Consider the following 27405-nt stretch of genomic DNA (forward strand, 5'->3'; position numbering starts at 1 on the left):
GGTAGTATTTTAAATTATTAAATATATTAGTACAAAAGTTAAATAAATTTAATAAAAGTTTTAAAAAATATGAAACTTAAAATTTAAAAATATATTAAATTAGTTACTATTAAGACGTTTTTATGCCGAAAACCGAACCTAAATATTATTCCCACAGATAATATTTATACAATGTTGCGCCATTTTAAACTCTAACCATAGATAAGCGTAGTCTATTCTCACCATATGCATGCTTCTTCTATTCTACTTTATGGACTTTAGTCTGGAATTATCTGTCAAAGTGTCAAGTGATTATAATTTTTTTATTAAAAACACCTGCAGTATGAATGTTAACAAGATTTTCGTGGTTCAGTTGATCATCTGCAATTTAAAATAGGTCGCTAAGACCTTGTATGTGATCGCAACTGGGTCTCAACGGCGTTTTATTAGAATAAAAACAATCCAAGTGTCTCCGGCGAACTGGTATGTTAAAATAATAGTTCCGTCTTGTTACTTGTGGGTCGTAATATTAAAGTAATTTTTATATTTGTTACTTATAATTTGAACCGTCTTGTGTTATTAATATAAAATTAATGGATATTGTGTTTAAAAAATGCAAATTTGTGTGATCAATTCTTAACTCTCTAGTACGTAGGTATTGAATGAATACGGTCAACCCATGGCTTACTTCGCTATAGTTATTGTACACCTTTGTACGTGACTACAATCACAAACACGTTGTCCGTCGTCGGTATCGGTTGGCCTTCTATAAATTCATAAATTGACCCAGTTAGATTTTTATGTAATCTGATATTTTTCATATAATCTGTGGACACGTTGTTTACAAAACTAACGATATATAATATCCTTGTGTTATCAGGGATATTTGCCGATACGAGTATGGTTTTATATTGAGCATCGAATTTTTATTCACAATCATTCCATAAAAAATTGAAAAACACTAAAAAAATGGCAAGATACTACGAGAATACCTCAACCTTCAATTTTAGTTGGGATCAAGTTGCGTGTGGTTATTGGAAAAGATATCCTAATCCTCAAAGGTAAGATTTATTCTTTAAATAATTAATATTTATTTGTGGTTTAGATAGGCTTGATAAGCCTTTGTCTGTATTTATGTATCTCTGAATTAAATAGTAATAATTAAATGACAAAAATAAATATTAGTGCTCATTTAGCGCAAGTGGTAAAAGAAAAAAGTCATTGTTTATGACACTAACATTCATTAGTCATTCATCAGTGTATATTTTAACACAATGTTTAATTCACTTTAACTATATAATACCATAATTACCAGCCATTAATAAAAAAAAATGGTTGCTTAATAAAACAAAAGAATTATCAAACTTGATTCTGAAATGGGGCAAAAACTTATAATATATACATAAAAAAAAAAAAAAAAACTATGCACCTAAGTAATTCATGTGAACAAAACCACAGGTTACAACTTGTATAATTATAAAACTAAGTTTGTATGCTTGTTTGTTGTTTTTTGGTGTTTTAATGGCTTTATCATATCATTGTTAAATTTGGCATGAATACTATTTGAGATGGAGAAAGACAGACATTCCAGTTATATTATGGCTACATGAAAGAAGCTGTGGTTAAAAACTAGTGTAATATACATCTAGATAAATGTTTGTTAATATGATGTGTATAATTAAGTATTCATTGTTCATAATGCTAAATACTAGCTCTCCTTGAGAAGTTAACTGGAAAAAATGTGACCTTCCAATCAATCAGTGTTGTTTATTTACTTGTATAAGTAGTATGTACATAGATGGTAGGTGATAACCTAACATTAATTGGTATTAATAATAATATTTAATAATAGGTTATTAAGAATGCAATGTGTTTTTTAACAGACCATTGATTGATTGATGCATCCATTTATAACTAGAAGTAAACAAAGTTTTTTTTACTGAAGTCATGTTTACATACTTTTTTGTGTCCTATTATTAGTGTTATGACACAGAAAATGTAAAGATAATTTTAAATATAGCTACCAATGGTTATATATACTTCCTAGAATGTTATGTTCTTAATAAGGATGGGTTATATAGATACTGTTCCAATATCTATATATTCTCTCTATATATTCTATATACACTCTGGACATTGATGGTTTAAACAAAGGTGATTATCCATTTTGATATGGCCCCATACCATTTGAATATTTATATTAATTTTGATCCAGTTCTTTATGATCCATATTTAATATATGTTTCATGGTGATATATTGATATTGTAATTTCAATATATAGATATTGCAATATATTGGCCACCCCTAGTTCTTAATATTTATATTCACAATTAAACTTAAAAATGTAAAGTAATAATAAAATTATTTAAAAGAGCAACACGCAAGTTTCTTGCTCGTTCTTCTTGTGATGAGACAGCTTTCCGAACGAGCGGTAGATTAAAAAAAATGTAATGACTTTTCAAAAGTGCTTCAATGTAAGTTTATTTGAATAAATGATTTCTATTCTATTCTATTCTATTCTATAATTTTACTGGCTTTTATCTGTGATTTAATCTATCTCTCTATCTCTATCACATATAGTATTTATATATCAAATTTCATAGTAAATGGTTGATCATTAAGGTGCCAAGGGTAACAAACTCATTTTCATAGTTTTAGTATTAGTAATTATTGTTGGTATGTGTGGATATTGATATTATTAGTTATTGTTACTAAATAACAAACAAAGAAAAATATTACAAACTTATTGGGTGACATATTAACCTAGTATGTGCAGTGCTAAATAAACAATTAATAAATAAAATTGTTCTCAATTTTACTGCACTGCATGCATTAATATAAATATTAGGCACTCTATAGGTTTTTTTTTTAATGGATGGAAATGGCATAACCTGTGCTATCCGTTTACACTGACAGGGTACCAGTGAGAGGTGACAGGTGAGGATGAAAAGGCAGGTCAATTCAACTTTATATTAGTCACAACAGTTTCCAGGGGGAACCGCGTGGAGGTCGACCTGATAAGGTATATTGATAGCAATGGGGACTAACCTCCCCATTACTAACAAACCTTTCCCTCCTGCACTCTATAGGTTGTAATGGTTTGTAACACTAAGTAATAAAATAATAATGTTTCAGTACACATGTGCTATCTGAAGATACATGGAGCCGGCAGGTTAAGGATGGGTGCCTCCACACAAAGAGACTGCTTACCAAAACCAACAGAGTACCCAAGTGGGGTGAGAGGTAAAAAAATTTTTTTTATACCACTGAGGTGGTAAACAAACGTATGGCACACCTGATGATAAATGATTATTATAGCCTATGAACGGGGTTCGTGTCCTCGAGGGAAGCCAGTCCTTGTGCTAAGCTGGTTGCACTAGTTTGCAATACCCGGGGTATTACGCGCGTGTTGCCGACCTTAAAGAAACTTCTTTACCCCTTTTTTGAAGTACCTCATGCTGTAGTCTCTTGGAAAAACTGTATTGTTTGATCCTATTTGAGAGATTTTTAACTTTTTATCCCAATAGGTAAAAATGTATCCAGTAGGTGGCCTGATCAGCAGATGATAAAATACCTGCCAGATCAGCTATTGATATTAGCTGTTTACTGTCCACAACTGAACATAGACCTTGCCCTAATCAGTCTCTACGCTTGGCAGGTAGTTTGTTTTGTGAGCAATGCTGCAGCCCATCCCTTGACCATTAAGTTCTTTTAGAGGCAACTAAAAGAACTTATGACACCCACGGGAAAGGGTGGCCTACTTAATTTTTTTTATGCAACTTAGAATGGCAAACAAGCTGACGGTCCACCTAATGGAAAGTGGTAACAGTCACCTATAGACTAACGAGCAGTACCATGAACATAACAGAGTATACTGTTTCGCCCATGATACTTTCCATGCGTTGCCAGTACTTTTTTTTAATGGATTACCAGTGTGTGTGTGTTTTAGTGGAACGGTAACCCCACCCGCGCCATCGGTATACACCGGCGAGGCACCAGTGAAGGATAGATAGATGAGGATGAAGTAGGTCAGTTAGCCCATCGTGACGAATTCAACAAGAATTGTTCACGATGGTTTCCAGAGGGAACCACGTGGAGGTCGACCTAATAAGGCATATTGCTAGCAATGGGGCTGTCAAATTCCATTGCTAACAATCCCCCCCCCCCCCCCGTTGCCAGTACCGAGGACTCAGGTGTTATTCCTCTGTTATTCTTTGCCATTTATATTAAATACATGTGATAAATGGAATATAATGAATTAAACAACAATATTATTGTTTATATAGCCTTTTGCACTGCCATAGGGCTATTAATAGACTATTTACGAAAGTGTACGATTAATTCTTACATAAGAGTGTATTCTATATTATGTATTTATCGGTATAAAAATGTGTTATACGTGTTATGTAATATAAGACTTTATTATCGTTGTTGAAGTTCTAAATTCGCTTAAGCCAAAATTTTATATTTTAGAGTAGAGCATAATAAAAATAAAATCTCTGCATCAGTTTATGGCATATTATTTTTTTTATTGGAAGAAACTTAAATATAATAAGGTTACTATTTTAATATTCAGATTAGGCTATCCGTGCTACTTTTAACCATCAAATAATACCATACAGTGAGTGTAGAAAGTATTCGTACACCTAGGGTTGTAATAAAAAAAATACGAATTTGATAGACTTTCTTTTATTTATCTAATTTAAATCAATACTATTAAATATTTTAACATTCCCGCACTTTGTTTATGATAATTTTTGTTTTTTAATAAAAAAAATTATACAACATAAAAATATTTTTACGTTAACTAAGCAAATAATGACAAACAAAAAGTATTCGTACACTTATAAAATTTGTAAGTAAATGAATATTAAAAAAATATTAATACTTTGTTGGACCACCGTTAGCATTGATGATAGCTTGGAGTCTCTGCGGCATTCTTCGCGAAGCGCAATTTTTAGTGTTTCTTTACTTGAAATTGGTCGATTTCGAATTTTATTATCGAGATAATCCCACACATGCTCTATAATATTAATATCAGGTGATTGAGGAGGAATCTCTAGGTATTTTGGAGCGTTAAACAGGATCCATGCTTTAGTATTCCATGCTTTATGTTTAGGGTCATTATCTTGTAAAAATATCCAATTATTGTTAAAACCCATTTGAGCTGCACTAGAGAGAAGATTCTCTTTTAAAATATTAATATACGTTTTATGATCCCTAATTCCATCAATAAATGCAAGTATTCCCACCCCAAAAGCACTCATGCAACCCCATACAAATACTGACCCACCACCGTGTTTTACCGTTGGACATAAATTTTCTTTCTTATATTCCATATTAGGTTTTCTCCATACCATATGATGTCTATCCGATTTGAAAATATTATATTTCGATTCATCTGAGTAAATAACAGTTTGCCAAAAATGATTTTTTTCATTAATATATCTTTTTGCGAATTCTAATCTTTTTTTTCTATTAATATCATTTACCCAATACTTTTTACGCGCAGTTCTTCCATGATAATCGTTACTACGTAATACGTTCCGAACGGTACTGACAGAAATATGGCAATCATTGATATTATTAATTTCTTGTAACACTCGAGGGGCACTAATTTTTGGATTTTTTTTTACACAATTTAAAATTTTCCGATCCAATCGAGGCGTGATTTTTGATGGACGCCCCACCTCTGGGTTTGTTTTTTAGTGTTTTAGTAATAGAAAACCGATCAATTACAGTCTGTACGGTTGAACGTGGTCTATTGACAAATTTTGCAATTTCACATAATGATTTGCATTGATTATGCAAATTAATAATTATTTTTCTCTCCTCTTCACGCGTTTCTTTTGCTTTACGACCCATTTTTGTAACTAAATACGTCTATACTTGTCACGAGTGCAACTAAAACGTCTAATATCTATACCTACGTATTAAAAATGACCTTGGCATTGTAGGCATATGAAAAATTCGATTGAATAAATGATTTATACAGAATTTCATTTAAAAAAGAATGAATGTACGAATACTTTTTGTTTGTCATTATTTGCTTAGTTAACGTAAAAATATTTTTATGTTGTATAATTTTTTTTTTAAAAAACAAAAATTATCATAAACAAAGTGCGGGAATGTTAAACTATTTAACAGTATTGATTTAAATTAAATAAATAGAGGAAAGTCTATCAAATTCGTATTTTTTTTATTATAACCCTAGGTGTACGAATACTTTTTACACTCACTGTAACTTGAATGTAACAAAAATCTGACATGTAAATTATACTGTGATTCTCGTGGTTAGTCAGGGTACCAGTGAGTGACGATTTGTGTTATTCCGTTGTTAGCAGTATATTTTGTCAGGTCTACCTCCACATGGTCCTCCCTGGAAACCATCGTGCTGTATTCCAGGTGTATTCATCACGATGGGCTAACTGACCTGCCTTTTCATTCTCACATATCATCTTTCACTGGTGTCCTGTCAGTGTATACCGATAGCGCAGGCGGGGTTACCATTCCATTATCATCCATTAAAAAAAAGGCAATCTCTCTCCAGTAGCTAGTTTAGGTATTTTTCGTGTTTCGTTCTAGTTTTTACACGATTATCTCGTTTCATATTAAAAATATACAATTGGTGTTGTTATTTTTTATGCAAAGATGACGAGTATTGTTGATAAAAAATGATGACCCGAGTTTGACCTTGATGACAATACGCTTGTCGTAATATTGACTTACTTTTGCCTGCCTTATCAGAAGAAAGTTATCCGCCAACCAAATTATCAACGATGCACAGTAAACAGACAGTAATGTAATATAAATAATAACATAAAATCGATTATAAAAATAAAATCAACTAAAGTATTTGATGAAAATCCTAATTCACTTTTTTTTTTCAATCATCGTCATCATATCGGCCTTTAACTGTCCACTGCTGAACATAAGCTTCCTTGGGGGTTTTGCCAGTAGTTGCCACGCTTGGCAGGCGGATTGGCAACCGCTTTTAGGTTTTAGAGATGTTTTAAGAGAGACGCTGCTGCCTATCCCTCGTCCTCACTTAGTCACCTCTTTCGATATCCATGGGAAAGGAAGGGATGGCCTATTCTATGCCGGGACCATACGTCCACAGCTTTTTTCAATATAATGTAATAAATACTACAAAACAAAAACAAATATGCAATTTCACTGGAATTTATTTTAATTATTGTAGTCTATCGATTTGACACTCCGCTTTAGCTTCAAAAGGTCGCGGGTTCGAACCCCGCACAATACAAGCATTTGTATTCATGAGTATGTCCGTTTGTATTAATTTGTGTCGTATTATGTATAATATGTAAGTTTTTACGTTAGCATAGAATAGACCACCTAAAGTGAGTGTCGTAAGCGGCGACTAAGGGAAGGCGAGGGATGGGTAGCAGCGTCCCTCTTGAAACATCATCATAAGCGAAACTGCGGTTGTCAATCCGCCTGCCAAGCGTGGCAATTACTGACAGCCCTCCTCCCACCCCTCATGGAACTTGTTTTTTTTTTTTGATGGGTGAAAATGGTATGGTTACCCCGCCTGCCGTAGGTGTTGTGGGTGACCATGGGCGGCGGTAGTCACTTACGATCGGGTGTGCCGCATGCTCGTATGCCCCCTGTGATGTAAAAAAAAAATTATTCATTACGGCTGAATGGTACGATCAGTCCAATTGGAGTACGCGACTATCGTTTTGTCATTTCGATAAATATAAATTGTAAACAAGATTCGTTGTAGTGAATATTAAATACCTACTTATTAATCTACTCGTATCGGACATCTATACAAATATTTTTCAGAATTTAAATTGTAAACATTGTTTGTTTTCATCTTATTTACAAACTTATGTTTTAATTATGAATTCGTGTATTGTTTTTAATTTGTTTGCAAAATGTAGCAGATTATTCAAACCGAAACACAGTCATGCAAACACAACTGCTTCACGGTAGAAACACGAACGGGACAGAGGTGCCCAAGGAAACGACTTTTGTACAATATCTCCCTTTTTCTAAATATTTTTCATGTACAGACATAGTCTACTTACAATTTTATTATATAAGTAAGTTAAAATGTGAAAGTGTTTCTACTTACCTGCTTCTTTTTTTTTATTTTTTTATACAACTTTGAATGGCAAACAAGCTGACGGCCCACCTCATGGAAAGTGGTAACCGTCGCCTATAGACATGAGCAGTACCATGGACATAACAGAGTATATTGGTTAGCCCATGATACCTCCATGCGTTTCCATTCCTGAGGACTCAGGTGTTATTCCTCTGTACTCTGTAAATTCACTGCCATAATACCTTTTAAACACAGCCATGCGAACACAACTGCTTCACGGTTGAAACACGAATGGGACAGAGGTATCCAAGCAAACGACTTTTGTACAAAGTCTCCCTCTGGTAAGCGTCTTTGCTCAATCAATAGTAAAATATTCCATAAAATTTTCCATACACGTATTAATTGGAATGGAGGAAGACATAAACTTTATATGCCAGTCAATCGGTGTAATAAAAAGATGTAATTTGTAAACATTCATAATAGATACATTAATTCTCTACATATCTACGTATCTGTAACTGTACGTGATATATCTATACTTACATAATTTCTTATCATCATTATCGATAAATGTGTCCACGCGTTTGTAAGGGTTATTTTTTTTTTTAATGGGTGACAATGTAATGGTAACCCCGCCTGCGCTAACGGTATACGCTGGCGGGGCACCAGTGAGGGGTGATAGGTGAATAATGAAAAAAGCAAGTCAGTCAGCCCATCGTGATAAATACATCTGGAATTCAGCACGATGGTTTTCAGGGGGAACCGCGTGGAGGTCGACCCGACAGAGTATATTGCTAGCAATAAGACTGAAAGCCTGCATTACTAACAATCCCTTCCCCCCGCTTTTGTAAGGGTTAGACGGATTAAATATATTTGATAAATACCTATATCATATCAGCTCTTAACTGTCCACTGCTGAACATAAGCCTTTCCCATAAGAGGATTTTTGCCAGTAGTTGCCACGCTTGGCGGGCGGGTTGGCAACCGCCGTTAGACTTTTAGAGATTTTTTTTTTCAGTTTTAAAACTTAGATTTACAGGTATGTTAGGCCAAGTAACTCTAAGAACTTTTATTAAGTACTTACTGATTAAGAGGATCTTGTAAAAATTTCACTGCCTTTTTGTATATGCATTTTGTGGTAAATTTATTTAAAATACAAGGTTAATGCATTGGAATTATATATATAAAAGAGTAAATATTATTAAAAAATAAATTAAGTATTTACATTAATTGCAGTCATGCACAATATCAAAAAATACGTCGACACAAAAACTAGGTTTTTTTTTGATGGGTGAAAATGGTATGGTAACCCCGCCTGCGCTAACGAGATACGCTGGCGGAGCACCAGTGAAGGGTGATAGATGAGAATGAAAACAGGCCAGTTAGCCCATCATGATGAATTCATCAGGAATTAACCATGATAGTTTCCAGGGAGAACCGCGAGGAGGTCGACCTGGTTGGATATATTGCTAGCAATAGGATCTCAGTCTCCATTACTAACATTCCCTTTCCCCCCCAAAACTAGGTTTATAGGTATAAAAAATACATCATCATCAAGGTCTTCTGTACCCGCCGGATTGTGAGGGTGGGCGAGGTAGGGGACTCGGGGCGAACCCTATTACTCCAGCTTCAACCCCGGAGGCTACCACCTCTGGGTCATTAGGTTTTGAGCCGACACACTGGTGGTGTTTTCTTAATCTTTTACTTGTAGGCTGTATGGGGGTGGCTCCTGTTTCTCCTTTTAATAATGTATTTTTTTTATTATAATAAATAAAATGGTCTCCAACCGTCTCCCCCGTTCCCAATAAATATAATATTGGTGTTAGTAAACTATACGTGTTAAGTTTCCATTAAAAAATACATTACAATAATATAGGGCAAACTCAAGTCAATACTTTGAGACAATATTTTAACTTTACTATAGAAACAGTATACTCTGTTATGTCCATGGTACTGCTCCTGTCTATAGGTGAACGGTTACCACTTTCCATCAGGTGGGCCGTCAGCTTGTTTGTTATTCTAAGTTGTATAAAAAAAAAACTTTAATTAATTATAGCTGATCGCGAAATATGTTTGTTTTGTATATTATACACTTAATGTAACAAACAGCGCTGTCAGCGATTAGTGATAGGTAGACCTACTTAGTATTGATGATTTTGCTTGCTAACTCGTTCTGCTGATACAGCAACTACGTTCACTCGGTAATGACTAGAATGATGAGTATTACGAAATGTGTATCAATTTTTAAGTTTCTAGTTATTTATTTATTTAAACTTCAATGAACAGTAAAATTCTATGTACATTTTGGCGGACGATGGTCTCTACCAGTCAAACATTTTTTTAATAAATGATAATGGAATGGTAATCCCGCCTGCGCTATCGGTATACACTGGCAGGCCACCAGTGAGGGATGATAGGTGAGGATGAAAGCAGGTCAGTTAGCCCATCGTGATGAATACACTTGGAATTCAGCACGATGGTTTCCAGGGGGCACCACGGGGAGGTCGATCTGTTAGGGTATATTGTTAGCAATGGGACGGATAATCCTCATTACTAACAATATCTCTTCGCACCACCAGTCAACAATTAGGTAAACCGAGAAATACGTAGGTGATGCATTATTGAATAGAGGAAAAATTTACTGAAATAAATAGTCTTATTGCCGTGTTATCCCGGCATAGAATGGGCCATTCTTTACTTTCCCATGGGTGTCATAAGAGGTGATTAAGGGGACCTAATGGTAAAGGGATGGGCAACAGTGTCCTTTTTAAAACATCACCAGAGCCTAATTGTGGTTGTCAATCCGCCTGCCAAACGTAGCAACGTTATGGGGGAGGCCTGTGTTCAACAGTGGACGGTTAACGGCTAATCTATCCTATTTAAGAGCTCCGTTCTTGTCGGTGAAGCTCTCATGGCTAATATAATAATAAACAATATATGTGGTACTGCTCATGTCTATAGGCGACAGTTACCACTTTCCATCAGATGGGCCGTCAGCTTGTTTGCCATTCTAAGTTGCATAAAAAAATATATGTGTAAGTATGTATATTATAGTACGCTACGTATTTCAGTAAGTCTTTTATTTAAATGTCTTCTTTCCAAAAGTTGTCTGGAAACGATTACATAGCGTTAAGACAGTCCACTATAGGGAGTATACCAGAGAGAGATTTTGTACAAAAGTCGTTTGCTTGGGCACCTCTGTCCTATTCATGTTTCTACCGAGAAACAATTGTGTTTGCATGGCTGTGTTTCGGTTTGAAGGGAATGGCATATGGCAGTGAATTTACAGGGTACAGAGGAATAACACCTGAGTCTTCAGGAATGGCAACGCATGGGGGTCTCATGGGCTAAACAGTATACTCTGTTATGTCCATAGTACTGCTCCTGTCTATATGCGATGATTACTACTTTCCATCAGGTGGACCGCCAGCTTGTTTGCCATTCTGAGTTGCATGGAAAAAAACGTAACTTCCCTTTTTTTTTGTAATTGATGAAATAAAATGTAAACAAATAAGTATAATTTTAAAATATTGTAAACTTTAAAAGGTTCTTCAACGCGCAGTCAGTGAAAATAATTGAGGAGAGTATTGTGGATCCCGAAAAGAAGATCCTCGTCACGTACACCAGGAATCTGGGATATACAAAAGTAATGGTAAGATTGAATCAAATAACATATTACTACTATTAGCTTCCGATATCAAGTCACAAAATGTTGGAACAATACACCACCTCCCATAAGACTGATCGCCACTAAGTCTAGTTTTAAAATTAATTTAAAAACAATTCTTAATTGACAGACAAAGGTTAGATATTCCGTCAAGTTACCTCTATGTTCCATTTGTCTGCTAGATTAACTGTCATATCTGTCTATTTACTGTATAGATTATCTGGTAGTATTGTTTTATTGTTGCCCTATTCCCTTTGGCCGCAACAGAATATCAGTGCTTTGCTCTTTTGAGGGCGAAGCAATAAACTGAGTTGTGACCATTTTGTATTGTTATGGCACACGCACAAAAAGAAAGTTGTACTTGGCTTTATGTATTTTTTTTAATCATTTTTTTTTTTTTATTTTATATATGTTGTAATTTGTGTGCTGTAAGTAATGAAAATAAATTATCTATCTATATATCTACAATGAACGCTCTATATAAGCAACCTCTTTATAAACAACATTCTTTATATTTATTTATTATTCTATTCTATTCTATATTTTATTAAATCTACTGAGTAAGTAAAAGAAATAAGTAAAAATACTTTCCAGACAAAGTATTATTTTATACTCCTTTTTATATCCTTATTTATATTTTTATACTCAATACTTATATAATTACAAAATTATCAACAAAAACCACAAGTTTCGATTCCAGCGCCATCTAGTGATTTTTGCCTAATTTTGTTTAGTGACCAACAAAATTTTAACATAAAATTTATTCGTGGTAATTCTGTGTTTTTTTTTTAATGGGTGATAATGAAATGGTAACCCCGTCTGCGCTAACGGGATACGCTGGCGGAGCACCAGTGAAGGGTGATAGATGAGAATGAAAACAGGCCAGTTAGCCCATCATGATGAATTCATCAGGAATTAACCATGATAGTTTCCAGGGGGAACCGCGAGGTCGACCTGGTTGTGTATATAGCTAGCAATGGGATTCTCAGTCTCCATTACTAACAATCCCTTCTACCCGGTAATTCTGTGTTGATGTTGCATTACTGTTAGCACAAGCTTCCTCGTATATGAATTTAATATATCAATTTTGTAGAAGATGTATGACCCTCGCTAGATATATATATATATATATATATATATATATATATATATATATATATATATATATATATTCTTTATTGCACTAAAACATACAGTAACAACAATAAGTTATAATGATAAGCCTGTTGTTAACAGAATTATGTCTATAAATCCCCACCACTAAAGTTTGTTATCAGTGATAGATTATAATAAATATAGTGATAAACTTATCTAGTAGCTTGTACAAGTCATGCTTACTATGATGTTCAGACTAGTAGCGGCGCTGTGCTGGCTTATCCGTCATACTCGTGAACGCATGAAGAAGAACAATGTTAATTAAAAAAAATGGATAATACATTAAAAGCTACATGCCGTGGGTTTGTAATCACTAATATTATAGACTAGCGGTCCGTCCCGGCGTCGCACGGGTGGACATTTTTACATTTTAAAAAGTGGCCATTAAGGCTGCACACGCGACGGAAGCTTAAAAATGGAGTAACTTCTCCCGTTTTCCCGACATTTTCCTTCACTGCTCTGCTCCTATTGATCGTAGCGTGATGAAAAGTATACTATAACCTGCCCAGGAGTATGAAGAATAAATGTACCAAGTCTCGTTAAAATCCGTCGAGTAGTTTTTGTTTCTATAACGAACATACAGACAGACAGACAATTTTACTGATTGCATTTTTGGCATCAGTATCGATCACTAATCACTCCCTGATAGTTATTTTGGAAATATATTTCATGTACAGAATTGACCTCTCTACAGATTTATTATAAGTATAGATTTTTATAAATCGTGCAATAAAGTGTAAATAAATTTAAAAAATAAAATAAAGGTTTCCACGATGACCCACAGTGTTAATTGGTTTTCAACCGACTTCAAAAAAGGAGTATGTTCTCAATTCGGTTCTAATCTTTTTTTCTATGTTTGTTACCTCGGAACTCCGTCATTTATAAAACCTATTTGATTTCTTTTTTCTGAAATCATAAATTTTTGGACTGATTCCAGAGATTTTTTTTATATTAATCATCTAAAAATCATTAAGGGATTATTAGCATTGGACTTTGACAGCCCCATTGCTAGCAATATGCCCTATTAGGTCGACTTCCACGTGGTTCCCCCTGAAAACCATCGTGAACAATTCTTGTTGAATTCGTTACGATGGGCCAACTGACCTGCTTCATCCTCACCTATCATCCTTCACTGGTGTCCCGCCGGTGTATACCGATAGCGCGGGCGGGGTTACCATTCCATTATCATCCATTAAAAAAAAAAACACTTCAATTAATTAGATTTTTTTTATTTGTATTTGTTTTTTTTTTAGAGCGTAGTGGAACGCGTCGAGTATAAGGCCGCGGGGCCGGGCCAGACTATCGCCCGGCGCTCGGCGTGGATCGACTCGCAAGTGTTCGGCTTCTCGCGAGCGATACGAGCGTTCGGTGTCGAGAGGTTCAGGAAGAACTGCACACAAATGGTGAGTTTCAATATTACTATTTCCTTTCTCCCCTCCTTTTTTTTTTATAAAATCAATACCCACTATAATTTATTTATTTATTTCATTTGTGCTTATTTTAAGTGGTGTGTTTTATGCTTATTGTTTTTGTTTTAATTAAGCCCTAGTGACCACACTTTTGCCCCGTTATGTAGTGTATACACTGGGGTACTTTTTCAACTTAGGCAAAAAAATCACACAGGCAAGTCTAATATTTTTATATATTTTATATTTATAGTTTGTCTGTCTGTACGTTTGTTTTGGCATCGCGAAAAACTATACTATTTTGGATGCGGTTTTCATAGTTGTGTTTTTGAAGGTGTAAGTTAAAATTTAATATATTGATACGCCAGTGGTGTGTTAGTAGTCAGCGACCTACACTGTACTAACCTACTGTGGTAAGGGATTGTTAGTAATAGAGACTGCGAATCCCATTGCTAGCAATATACCCAACCAGGTCGACCTCCTCGCAGTTCCCCCTGGAAACTATCATGGTTTATTCCTGATGAATTCATCATGATGGGCTAACTGGCCTGTTTTCATTCTCATCTATCACCCTTTACTGGTGCTCCGCCAGGGTATCCCGTTAGCGCAGGCGGGGTTACCATACCATTTTCACCCATCAAAAAAATATGCTACCTAATATAGGATAGTAGGGGGGAGAAGGGATAGTTAGTAATGAAGATTAGTTTAATTAAGATTAGTTAGATTGCCCAACCATACCATTTTCACTCATTTAAAAAAAAAACCTACTGTGATTATGATTAGACAGTAATTATCAGCATTGCTTATGCAGACCCTTCCATTTTACTGTTTGTCACTCTGATTGTCACATACATTGTCACTCTGTCTCGGAAATTATCTTAAGCCAATAAAAAAATATATATAGTGATATGTCTGGTGACGAAATAAAAATACTCTTTTAATTACCAGTATTTCGTATAAATTATTAAAAAAAAACGCATAAATATGCCTGAATAGCGACTCATGCAAAACAAAAGTCACGAATAAGTCATGAAAATGACTTAATACACTGACACTAAGCGAGCCATTTAGCATGTTTTTTTTTAAATAAAATTCTGCACCTATTGGTAACTGATCATTAATTTATTTGTATTGAAGGAAGCTTACAGCTACATATAAAAACGATTTATATATATATATATATATATATATATATATATATATATATATATATATAGCCTTGCAGGTATGTACCTCAGGTATCTTAGTTTAGAATAGGCTACCCCTTCCTTTCCCGTGGGTGTCGTCAGAGTCGACTAAGGGAGGCCAAGGGATGGGTAGCAGCGTCCCTCTTAAAACATCTCTAAAGCCTTATTACGGTTGGCAACCCGCCTGCCAAGCGTGGCAATTACTATATTCTAAATATAGTAGTTGCCACGCTAAATACACCACACACACGCCAAGTCAATATAGTCTAAATATTTATGTGTTAAATTACAGGGTACATAGGCATAAATCCTTAGTTCTCATTAATGGATACGTATGAAGGGTCGACCCAATACACTCTGTTAGTCCATGGTACTGCTCATGTCTATAGGCGACGGATACCACTTTCCATCATGTGGGCCGTCAGCTTGTTTGCCATTTTAAGTTGCATAAAAAAAAGACAAAGTGAAACACAGAACTTATTCTTTTTTTGGAGTTGGTTAAAATATCTAAACTTTCCTCTTTATAAAATTAAGTTTACATAAAAAAAAAATTGTACAATAAAGACAATGGAACAAAGTACAAAATTTAAATATAATATAAACGATATAATTAATTTCCATCAATAAGTCACAACACGAACTGTGAGTTACATAAGGGTTCTTTATTTACCACTGACCTTGACGTCTCCATTGCGTCATACGAACATACTGCTCTATAGAGGCGGAATATTGAACTATATATATTTATTAAAATCATAGCAAACTAGTCAACAAGTGCACAGAACGAGGTCTGTTCTATTTCTAGATTTATACTCTATATAATTGATAGTGTATGTATATAATTATTATTTATTATTAATTTAGATAGATAGATAGATAATTTATTTGCATTACTTACAGCATACCAACAATAATAGACATAAATGCACAGTGAAAAGAGATAGAAAAAAGATACATGTACAAAAAATAAAAAAAAAAACAAACAAAATGCTTAAAATAGTAACAATTTCATTATTATTTTTAAACATATATTTTATAGTTTAAAAATTATATATATATCATATCAGTCGTTAATTGTCTACTATTTAATATAGGCCTCTGTTATTTCCCTATATTACAACCCATATATTTAAAAAAAGGAATACACTATTTGATGTGATGATGACGATGATGAAATATCCGTTATAAACTACATATCTATGTCTCTAGTGAGAAACGCTACAATTCAAATTTGCTACTTTTCCAGAGAGCCAATTAAAATATTTTTAATTTGCTTTTTTAATTCTAATTATGTGTGAAAATTGAGCATACTTAATTTTGTGTATTCTTTCCTATGGAATTATACGTTTTTTTGTATATTCAATAGTTTTAGAAATAGTTGAATTGTATCCAATTTATTCATTCAACGTACTGCAAGTATCATGTGGAAATAGTCCTAAATTGACTTCTGTCTGTTTCCATGTAATATTAAAAAGAAAGTATATTTGGTGTAAAAGGATCTAACATTATTTAACGTGTTATTAATTACTTTTTTTTTTTTGAAAATAATAATGGTTATTTAATCTTGTAAAAGGTCATTAATCGAATTGAACAAATGTAAAGAAATTAAATTAAACGAAAAATAGATTTGACATTTACGGGGTCAGTGACTTGTTACTTTTGGTACTACATTTTTATATATTGTTTTAAATTAGAATTTAGTCTTTTGAGATAATTGCAGCTTTTTATTTTTTATTTTTATTCTACGTTATTTATAAAGATATCTTCATGTTTCTTATGCGGTTAGAAAGAGAGAAAAAATTGTTTATTTCAAATAGCCTTAAAAAAAGAAAAAAATATAACTCGACTTTCAAGTTGCATTTGGCTCGTTTAATGTTAAAATTCTCCATAGATATGACCAAAGTTCTTATTTTGAAATATATTTGTTATATATTTAATATTGTTACTATTGCCCGCAGGTTAACGGGTTCAACCACGTCCTACACAGTATGTTCCCGAGGCAGGTGCCCTCGCAGCACACCATGACGCCTATGACGCACACACTGAAGGAGATGCGGGAAGCGGCGGCCGCCGCCACCGACCGGGCCAAGGCCAACGTCCTCTCATCAGTCAACAGGACATAACAGGACAAAGAGCGAGGACAATAAGGAACCTGGAGCGGTACAGCTAAGATATAAAGTTGTGACGACACTCAGATCTTCCAAGTGTCTGCGACTGTAGTTGTTTCGTTGACTGTACTTCCATATTCTAAGTAATAATGTATTTAGTTCCAAAGCCCAGGTTTTGTTAATTTTTGGTATTGCCAGTATAATTTTTGTAGCTTCTTTAGAGCGAGTGTTGCCATTGCATGTCTTTAATTTGTATATAAGTTCCAAGGTTGACTGGAAATTTCCTTAAGGGATAAGTCTGCCTGTGTAAATTTTTGTTATAACCTAATATCTATACTAGAAGTGAGTGTACAAAAGCATATAAAATAAAATTATAAATAACATATCTTGTAACAATATAATATCTATATTTTTTTATAAAGAATAAAGAAATGCAATGCTGGCACTTCTCGCCTACGTTAGTACTGATTAATTTTCATATTTATGTCTGTATGGTTATTTAATAGATTATAATGGTTTCTTGTTAAGAAATGCGAATATGATCTATACATGACGATCCTAAAATTAATAGAATTTCGGCTTTGTATCGAATTACTAAATGTATTTGAAAATCAATATGATTTTATTATAACAACAATTTTAAACTTAAAGGTTACTATTAAGAATCATGTCCAATATTTGGGCATGGAATATCGAACTTTATATCCTCGATATAAAGTTTATTTTGGTCAGGTTTCATGTAAATTAATCAATTACCAGAGGGAGACTTTACAAAAGTCCTTGTAAAAATTGCTTCGGTACCTCTGTCCCATTCGTGTTTCTACCGTGAATCAGTTGTGGTTGCATGGCTGTGTTTCGGTTTGAAGGGTGGGACATGGCGTGAATTTACAGGGTACAGAGGAATAACACCTGAGTCCTCAGGAATAGCAACGCATGGGTGGTATCATGGGCGAAACAGAATACTCTGTTATGTCCATGGTACTGCCCATGTCTATAGGCGACGGTTACTACTTACCATCAGGTGGACCGTCAGCTTGTTTGCCATTGTAAGTTGTATAAAAAAAAATTGAATTCGCCATATAATTAAGATAAATCAATCACGCCTGAAATTAGACATTTCTCTCCTGACTTATTACGTACAGGGGCGCTGACCCCGTGGATGCGGAGCATCCATGACGCTGGACATCATAACAGAACTGAAATAATCCTCAACCCATGATCTGTTTAGTTCCCATTTGCTCGTTCAGCAACCAGTGTCTGGTTTTAAGTTGATATAATGGTGATGATTATCAAAAGACAGCTTCATTGCTAGCAATATACCCTCTTGGGTCGATCTCCACGCGGTTCCCCCTGGAAACCATCGTGGTGAATTCTTCACGATGGGCTAACTGACCTGCCTTCATTCTCATTTATCATCTGTCACTGGATCCCCACTATCGTATACTATTAGTGCAGGCGGGGTATTACATTTTTACCCATTAAAAAAATATCAAAAGAGCCTTAGCATCCCACTAGGTTTTCTCCGGCGCCCCTGATTATGTATATAACTAAATAAGTAGTTTAAAAACAAGTAGCCACCGCAAGCACAAACAAAGCAAACAAAACGGTGGTTTTTGTTTTGTATGTCTTTTTATTGAAGTTAGTAATTTACATACATATTGTACATTTAGTAACAAAACAAATCTTACTAATATAAATGTGAGATTTGTATTTTTGTTACTCAATCCTGGTTGGACGGAATTTGGTACACGAGTGTGTTATATCTTAATACATATTTTATGTATTGACGAACGCGGGAAAAGCCGCGGGAAACAGTTGTACACAGTTATTTCAATAAAAATACACCCTAAGATTATTAGTATTTTTTTAATTTGATTTTAGTTATATATTAAATTAAAAATATTAAATCACAGGCAGAAGTCTTAAATCTTAGCACGATATTTGAGCTGATTGGTTTTTATTTTTAACCGACTTTTTATAAAAGGAGGTTCTCAATTCAGATGTTTTTTTTTATGCCTGTTACTTTATTACTCCATTAATTGTAAACTAAATTTGGAAAATTCTTTTTTTTTTATGTGAAAGGATATACTTACATATTGGTCTCGAGTAGAGATTTTATAATTGGTATAGTAGTTTACTTTTAAAATCAAAATATTGTTTATTTTTTGAAAATATTATTTCTATCAAATGTTATATATAAAAGCAAATCACAAGTTTTGCACTTGAAGTTGCTTCTTATTAAAAAAGTGCAGTACTATGTAGCACTTATGTATAGTTATACTAGATTAAAGTAATGTAAACTATTTGTTAGCGCTTAGGATGTTGATCGACGGTGCCCACTACATTGCTATGTAAATATTTTCATACATTGTTGATTGATGTATCAGCATTTCACATTGTTTATTAACATAATATTGCGTATTCTCACTGAAAATATTCACCATACAGTTTTTCCGCTTATAGAAGATAATTTTCATTTTCCGCGACTGCGTAATTTCAGTTTTACAAAAATGTAAGCGGAAAAAATGGCGCAGGAAAATTTTCACAGTATGGATACGCCTTTATATGGTATATCCCTTTTATTATTTATTATTATCATTTATTTGTCACTGCCATTTTTAAAAGTTTAAAAATGCTACCCGTACCTTTTACCACATTCCAGCTGTGGGGTGTTTTTTTTTTTATTTAGACGCAATGGCATTTTAAAGCTTTGCTTGACTGAATATTGGCTTGAGTATTATGCATATGTTGAATGTAAATTGTTCAATGAGAATGATCAATGAATATTTTAAATTGTGTATTTAATTACTATATATATGTATTTAATTTTCACTACATAACTGTGTGTGTTTGTCTGAACAAATGTACATAGTTAACGTGAAGTATAATTCTCACTCTATACTTGGATTACGTTAATAATTAAAAAAAATGTAGTATAATATACATAGGAGTACGAATAAATTATATTTTTAACGAAATAAATTTTATAATGGCAATATAATGTATTTACATTCAAATATTATTGAGAGAGGATAAATATGTGAGTTTGTTCATTAAACCGTGCTTTTAAAAATCTAATTCTAGACCTAGGCCCATCTATAGGCGTATTTAAGATGGTGGGGGTCGGGTAGGTAGACAATACCGTGGTAGTCTGCATTTGCCACGGTATTGTTTGGTGTTTACCCTAAAATGTGAAAGAAATTTACAGCTATGCGCAGACATGTTTAAAAAGTACATAAACTACCTTTCTATACAGGCCAGCTCCCCTTAAGCCCTGCAACCTTAAACACGCCAATGATTCCATCACTATTCGTAATTTAAAATAGATGTTGCATTTTCCTCACTTGCAATTATATATTTTGTATAATTATTACTTCATTATATCGCAATTGGAGTGTATGGACGTAGGAACTGACGTTAGATTCAAAATGTTCTGTAAATGCGAAAAATCCTTAATTAATGTTAGTTATAATTACAATATTAAGGCAATAAATAAATCAAATCATAATTTCATTATATAGTTTTATTTCTTTGGTTAATCTGTGGTGATGAAGTAATAACAATTCTATAAGTGGTGATTAGAGGAATAAAATAAAATACATATAAAAACTATGAAAAATAAATATAGAGAGAAGTATAGAATACGGAGGTCATAAGTTTAGTACTGTAATCTTTTAGAAGGAATTCTAAAGGGTATCAATCTAAGCCACTTGGATAGAAGTGCATAGTAGACACGAGACTATTCTAAAATATGAATTATATACAGTGGACGTCCTATATAAGCAACATTTTTTATATTTCATTTATTGTACTCAGATTAATTAGTTAAAGGCATAAGTAAAAATATTTTCCAGACGGTAAGTGTACTTATACTCCTTTTTTTCCTATAAGTAACTTTCCCAATAAGAATTTACAGGGTACTGAGGAATAACACCTGAGTCCTCAGGAATGGCAACGCATGCGTGGTATCATGGGCGAAACAGTATACTCTGTTATGTCCATGGTACTGCACATGTCTATAGGCGACGGTAACCACTTTCTATCAGGTGGATCGTAGGCTTGTTTGCCATTCTAAGTTGTATAAAAAAAATTATTGAAATTGGTTGAAATGAGTTGCTTATATAGAGCGTTCATTGTATTATAAAGAGATATAGTAATAGGGCATAGGGACATTAATAAGTTGAAATATTTTTAATTTTATTATTATCTTGGAATGCCCGTCAGTAAAGGATACGAACAAGACATTTGGCAGTACATGATGGTTTTGACAGTATATGATCATATTTGATGTCGTGATAATTGACTATAAAGGAAGCTCGTGTTTGCTACTGCTATGTTTTGAGCTTTATATATATATATATACACCTTGTTTTTTCTTAAGACTAAGTTATTATTATGTAAAAAAGGTATTATTATAAAGTATTTCATCGATGATACTGGAATGGTTACTCCGCCTCCGCTATCAGTATACGCTGGCGGGGGACCAGCGAGTAATGATCACACATCAGTTGGTTCATCATGGTAAATTCAAGAATTAACCATGATGGTTTCCAAGAGGAACAACATAGAGGTAAACAGGTAAAACTGCTGGCATTGGGACTGCTAATTCACGTTACTAATAATCCCCTTTCATCCAAAACTAATTGTCTCAATACTATTATATACACATCATTAAAAAAATTTGGAATTAAATTTTTGATAAAAAAAGGAAACTTCAGAAATATTAAAGGAATAAAAAATATTATTAACAATTTACAACACATGGTTTATTACATTTACAATGGCGACATAAATTTGAAAATTTCAGTATTGACATCTTGACATAATAATTAAACTAATCCAATTTTAAATATATAATAATATTATTTTATTTTTATTGCAGCTCTCAACCTAGCACTCCGACTTCTGGGATTTCTTTCTACTTCTTCATCAGTTGGAACTTCCACATGTTTATTTAGTGGTTTCCATGGTGTGTCAAGAAATTCATTTATAGTCTCTTGGTCTTGAACTAACAAGGGGCTGTGATATTTCAATGGGACTGGATTTGCTACTTCATTAATTGTATTCCCTCCTATGTGCCGTTTTACTATTGTATCCTCTAAAGAATGAAAACATATTGTAACCAGTCTCCCGTTCAATTTCAAATAGTATTTAGCTAGTACCATGCCATAATTTAACTCGTTCAATTCATTATTTACAAATATCCTTAGTGCTTGGAACACTTTCGTAGCATTTGACTGGGGCCTTTGCAGTTTGTCTAATCTAACTTCATCTGGGCAACACGAGTTTACTACATCAACCAGTTCTTTAGTTGTGTCAATATTCTTTATCATGTACCTAGCTTGTATTATAGTCTGAGCAATTTTAGCAGCTTTTTTCTCCTCACCGTAAATCTTGAATATTTTATATAGTTCATGTTCGTTTGCTGTTGCAAGTACTTCCCTAGCAGTGATTTGGTTAGGATCTCGACCGGCATCCATCCTCATATCTAGATAGCCATCTTTGCTGACTGAAAATCCTCTTTCTCCTGTGTCTAATTGCATTGACGAACAACCAAAATCAAATAATATGCCATCAATACTAGATTGTTCAATTCCTTGAGTTTTAAAAAGAGCTGGCAATTCACTGAATCTTCCCAATAATGGGATTACTCTATTTGGGTATTCCTTGGCTAGGTTTTTGGCTTTCTCATAAGCTACAGGGTCTCTATCTAAAGTTATTAATGTACAATTTGCTGTTTCAAGTATTTTTTTCGAATGGCCACCGGCACCAAATGTCATATCCACATAAAGTTCATTATCTTTAGGATTGAGGTACTCTATGGCCTTATTTAACATAACAGGGATATGGTCTTTGTACTCGATGGGTTTAGTCGAGAGTTTCCTAATAAATATTGACTTATGTAATAATCTGAAATGCATTTTGAGGTTAATTAAATATTTTACGGAAAAAGCCTTTATTTTCTTCTTTCAAATAATTTAAGACCTCGTTTGAGAGTATTAAGTTACACTCTTCAGTACTAAGGCCAGTCGCTGTGCTACTCTTTGTACGTTTGTATTTGTTTTTATAATAATTATCGGCTATTTTGTTTAGGGAATTGTATTGCCGATTGCAAAGTTCCGAGTCTAGATTTTGTTTATTAGCAGTTTCGAACGCCGCCTTTACTTTCTCTCTAATGAATTTTCCAAGGTCTCTGTGAAATTAATATATATAAATTAAAGAAATATACTTTGTAAATCAGAAAATAACCTCGTATTTATTATTTGTACTAACCTTTCGCCTTTGCTGCTATCAACAGGCCATTTAGCTATGAGTTTAGTAAATTTCTTGTACTGAGTAGTCATAGTTAGAAGGTTGTTAATTCATTTTATTAATAAAATATGTTTAAATTGTATTTTTTATAGTAATGCAAATATAAAATTGCAGCGATATAATAAACTGCTGTAAAAGCCTGACTGACAGATAGTAATGACAGTGACAATGACTGACCTATGACTGGCATCCATAGTGATGTGCTTTGTAAGTCCTTTTTTAGAATTCGTGTATTTTGATAGGTACTCATTAATATAAGTATCAAATACTGATAGAAGCATTGACTATGATGAGTATTCGATTAGTTGTATGAGTACTCGAGTATATTATTTGATTTAAGTATTATTTTAATTGAGTTTTGAAGTATACTTTAATAAAGCTACGAATAAATTTCCAGTATCTTTCTTATAATACTTAAAATGACAAACTGACGGCGAAAGTAATGAATGAAATGTGTGAAATATGTATAATTATAATGTATAATAATGTAAAATAGTATCTTATAAGGGAAGGGTTTGTTAGTAATGGGAACTATGGATCCCTTTGTTAATAACATTCTGTCAGGTTAACTTCCATGCAGTCGCTCCGACATTGGCGTATTTCAGATTACTTTCTAGGAGCATGACCTTGGTCTCTTGAAAAAAGTGCATATGTAGTCTCAGAGTAGATAGCAAAAATATCTGCTTCTGCATCTTGGTCTATTAAAAGGTCAGATAATTCTGGGATGGACAAAGCCTTCCCGACGCTCCTTAAAAAATACCTATGCTTCTCGAGAAACCTTATGATTCATGAAAACTACTGCTTAATTTTTGGTGAATTCACTATAGGCTAACTGACGTGAATTGGTCACGATGAACTAACTTGCTTTCATCCTCACTTATTACCTTTCACTGGTGTCCTGCAAGCATATATCCAAAGTGTTGGCGAGGTTATCATTTCATATTAATCAATTAAAAACAAAACTTGGCTTTATCCTCACATATTATAATATTGTAGTCATTTAATGACAGTTTGTTATTATATTCGTTTAATTATATATAATACTAGCGACCCGACCCGGCTTCGCATGGGTGTCCATTATATCACGTCACGATATAAAACTTTAAAATTATCAGTGTTTCTCTACAATATTATGTATGTATTATACATACAAACCTCTTGAATCACTCTATTTATTAAAAAAAAAAATTGCTTCAAAATCCGTTGCGTAGTTTTAAAGATTTAAGCATACATAGGGGCGAACAGATAGCGACAGTGACTTTGTTTTATACTATGTAGTGAAAAGTAAATTACGATAATATAGGTACTTCTGTCGCCAGGTTTCTAATTGTCCAGCGTATGTTTGATAATAATGAGAATAGGTTTATTTTAGAATAATATCTTTTCGCAAAATTATCAGTCATAAAAACCCAGTAGATAATATTAGACGTGGGCTATCAGTTGATATCTGCGAGCGTTATATATTATTCATATTAAATTAGGTAGTTTTCATTGTGTGTTTGAGTAATTTGTTTATTTGTTTTTATAAACATTATTGTATATTCACGTTAAATATAGATATTAAGTTATAAAAAAAAAAAATACGCGGATTTATCCTTTGTAGAGATTTCTTTTAGTCAATCCTAAAAGAGAAAATGCCTATAGGGTTTGTATGTAAAGCGTAACATATATATACGAGTACATTTAATATTATCATTATATAATTTATTTATTATTATTTATATATTATTATTTATTATTTTTATATAGTTTTACATTAATATTAACTGTAATATAAGTTTGTAGTAGGGGTGGGTAATATAAATACATATAGTAATATCTCTATACTTTAATACACAATATCTGTGTACTGGTTTAATAACAAATATGTTAAAAGTCTGTTATCTAAAAAACAATATTGGGTAACAAACTCTTAATATATTCGAAAATAGATATCCGCCCGATACGGGTGATATCGAAATAAGTGATGACCTTTTATCCGTCATCAATGTCCAGAGGAATCCAATATAGAGATATCGGATCTGTATTTATATTACCCATCTCTATTTTATAGGTATGTACTAACATAAATCTATCGTGATTAAAGCAATTAAAAAAAAAAACACCATTTTAAAGAAGGAATATCTGTAAATAGTTTCATAAGTCTACGAAATGTCCGCTGCTGGTATCAAAATAGTATTATGGGGAAACAAAGGCTAATCCCAATTATTTCATACAAACCGGAGGATTATCCCCTTATTTCGGGATACGCATCGCTGACGTTATCTTAAACGGGTCGAGTGAAATTGTATGGGAGCTGCACATAGAATTAACTAACAGGGAAATACGCTAGTTCATTTGTAGAGGCGGATTTTGCAAATATCTATTAGTAGAAATTATCTTTAATAATATTATTCAATGCGGATGTCTGTTTGTTACTTCTTAATGTGTTTGTTTTAATGGATGATAATGGAATGGTAACCCCACCCGCGCTATCGATATACACCGGCGGGGTACCAGTGAAGGATGATAGGTGAGGATGAAGTAGGTCAGTTAGTCCATCGTGACGAATTTAACAAGAATTGTTCACGTCGGTTTCCAGGGGGAACCACGTGAAGGTCGACTTGATAGGGCATATTGCTAGTAATGGGGCTATCAAACTCCATTGCTAATAATCCCTTTCCCCCCACGCCTCTTGGTGTGTTTGTGGATGCAGCTGGCTTAGGATTGTTCGTTATGGTAGTCTATGGGGCAGGCCTATGTGCAGCAGTGGACAGAAGAATAGCTGAGATGATGATGTACCACTTTTTCTTCAGTCGTCCCCATTCTTTACATCCATCTACTTTCATATTTAACAATGGCATTAGTTTCTCTGTATGATATAACTACACTTTTTGTATTTTTTTTATACAACTTAGAATAGCAAACAAGCTGACGGCCCACCTGATGGAAAGTAATAACCGTCGCCCATAGACATGAGCAGTACCATGGACATAACAGAGTATACTGTTTCGCCCATGATACCCCCCATGCGTTGCCATGCCTGAGGACTCAGGTGTTATTCCTTTGTATCCAGTAAATTCACATCATATCCCACCCTTCAAACCGAAACACAGCCATGCAAACACAACTGCTTCACGGTTCAAACACGAATGGGACAGAGGTACCCAAGCAATCGACTTTTATACAAAGTCTCCCTCTGGTTTGTATGGCGATGAAATTACGGATTATGCGAGCATATACCATAGTTCTCGGGAATGGCAGCACATAAGTGGTATTGTGGGTGTCACAGTGTATACTGTGATGTCTATAGACGACACTTACCATTTCTAAGCTTCAGCTTGTTTGCCATTTTAGGTATTTTAAAAATCTACAATTTTTTTTAGCATAATGTGATATCTTCACCGACTGTTAACGAATTTTAATTATTCTTAAAGGTTTTAATTAAAAGGGTTAAGGGTGAGCCCGTACTGCTAATTATTTTGGGCCGGATTTTAATTTACGTACCTACATATACCTACGGGATTATTTAAATCCGTT

The 27405-nt window shown here is 33.7% G+C and overlaps 2 protein-coding genes across 2 annotated transcripts; one reads left to right on the forward strand and one right to left on the reverse strand.

The window, feature by feature from the left end:
- The first annotated feature begins 250 nt into the window (after positions 1-250).
- LOC113516353 (protein preli-like) lies at positions 251-21087 on the forward strand. Its single transcript, XM_052900438.1, has 6 exons — positions 251-462; positions 860-1040; positions 3116-3223; positions 11598-11703; positions 14127-14276; positions 17425-21087. Exons 2-6 carry the CDS (start codon positions 949-951, stop codon positions 17587-17589), a joined length of 621 nt encoding a protein of 206 aa, XP_052756398.1. The 5' UTR covers positions 251-462; positions 860-948; the 3' UTR covers positions 17590-21087.
- A 1211-nt stretch (positions 21088-22298) lies between these two features.
- Positions 22299-24042, reverse strand: LOC113510544 (probable methyltransferase-like protein 15 homolog). Its single transcript, XM_026893998.3, has 3 exons — positions 23848-24042; positions 23535-23767; positions 22299-23476 (listed from the first exon to the last, which is right to left on the reverse strand). Exons 1-3 carry the CDS (start codon positions 23916-23918, stop codon positions 22437-22439), a joined length of 1344 nt encoding a protein of 447 aa, XP_026749799.1. The 5' UTR covers positions 23919-24042; the 3' UTR covers positions 22299-22436.
- Between the last annotated feature and the right edge of the window lie 3363 nt (positions 24043-27405).

The sequence above is a fragment of the Galleria mellonella genome, unplaced genomic scaffold, assembly GCF_026898425.1.
Source record: "Galleria mellonella isolate WM207_F2 unplaced genomic scaffold, CSIRO_AGI_GalMel_v1 utg65, whole genome shotgun sequence".
NCBI lineage: Eukaryota > Metazoa > Arthropoda > Insecta > Lepidoptera > Pyralidae > Galleria > Galleria mellonella.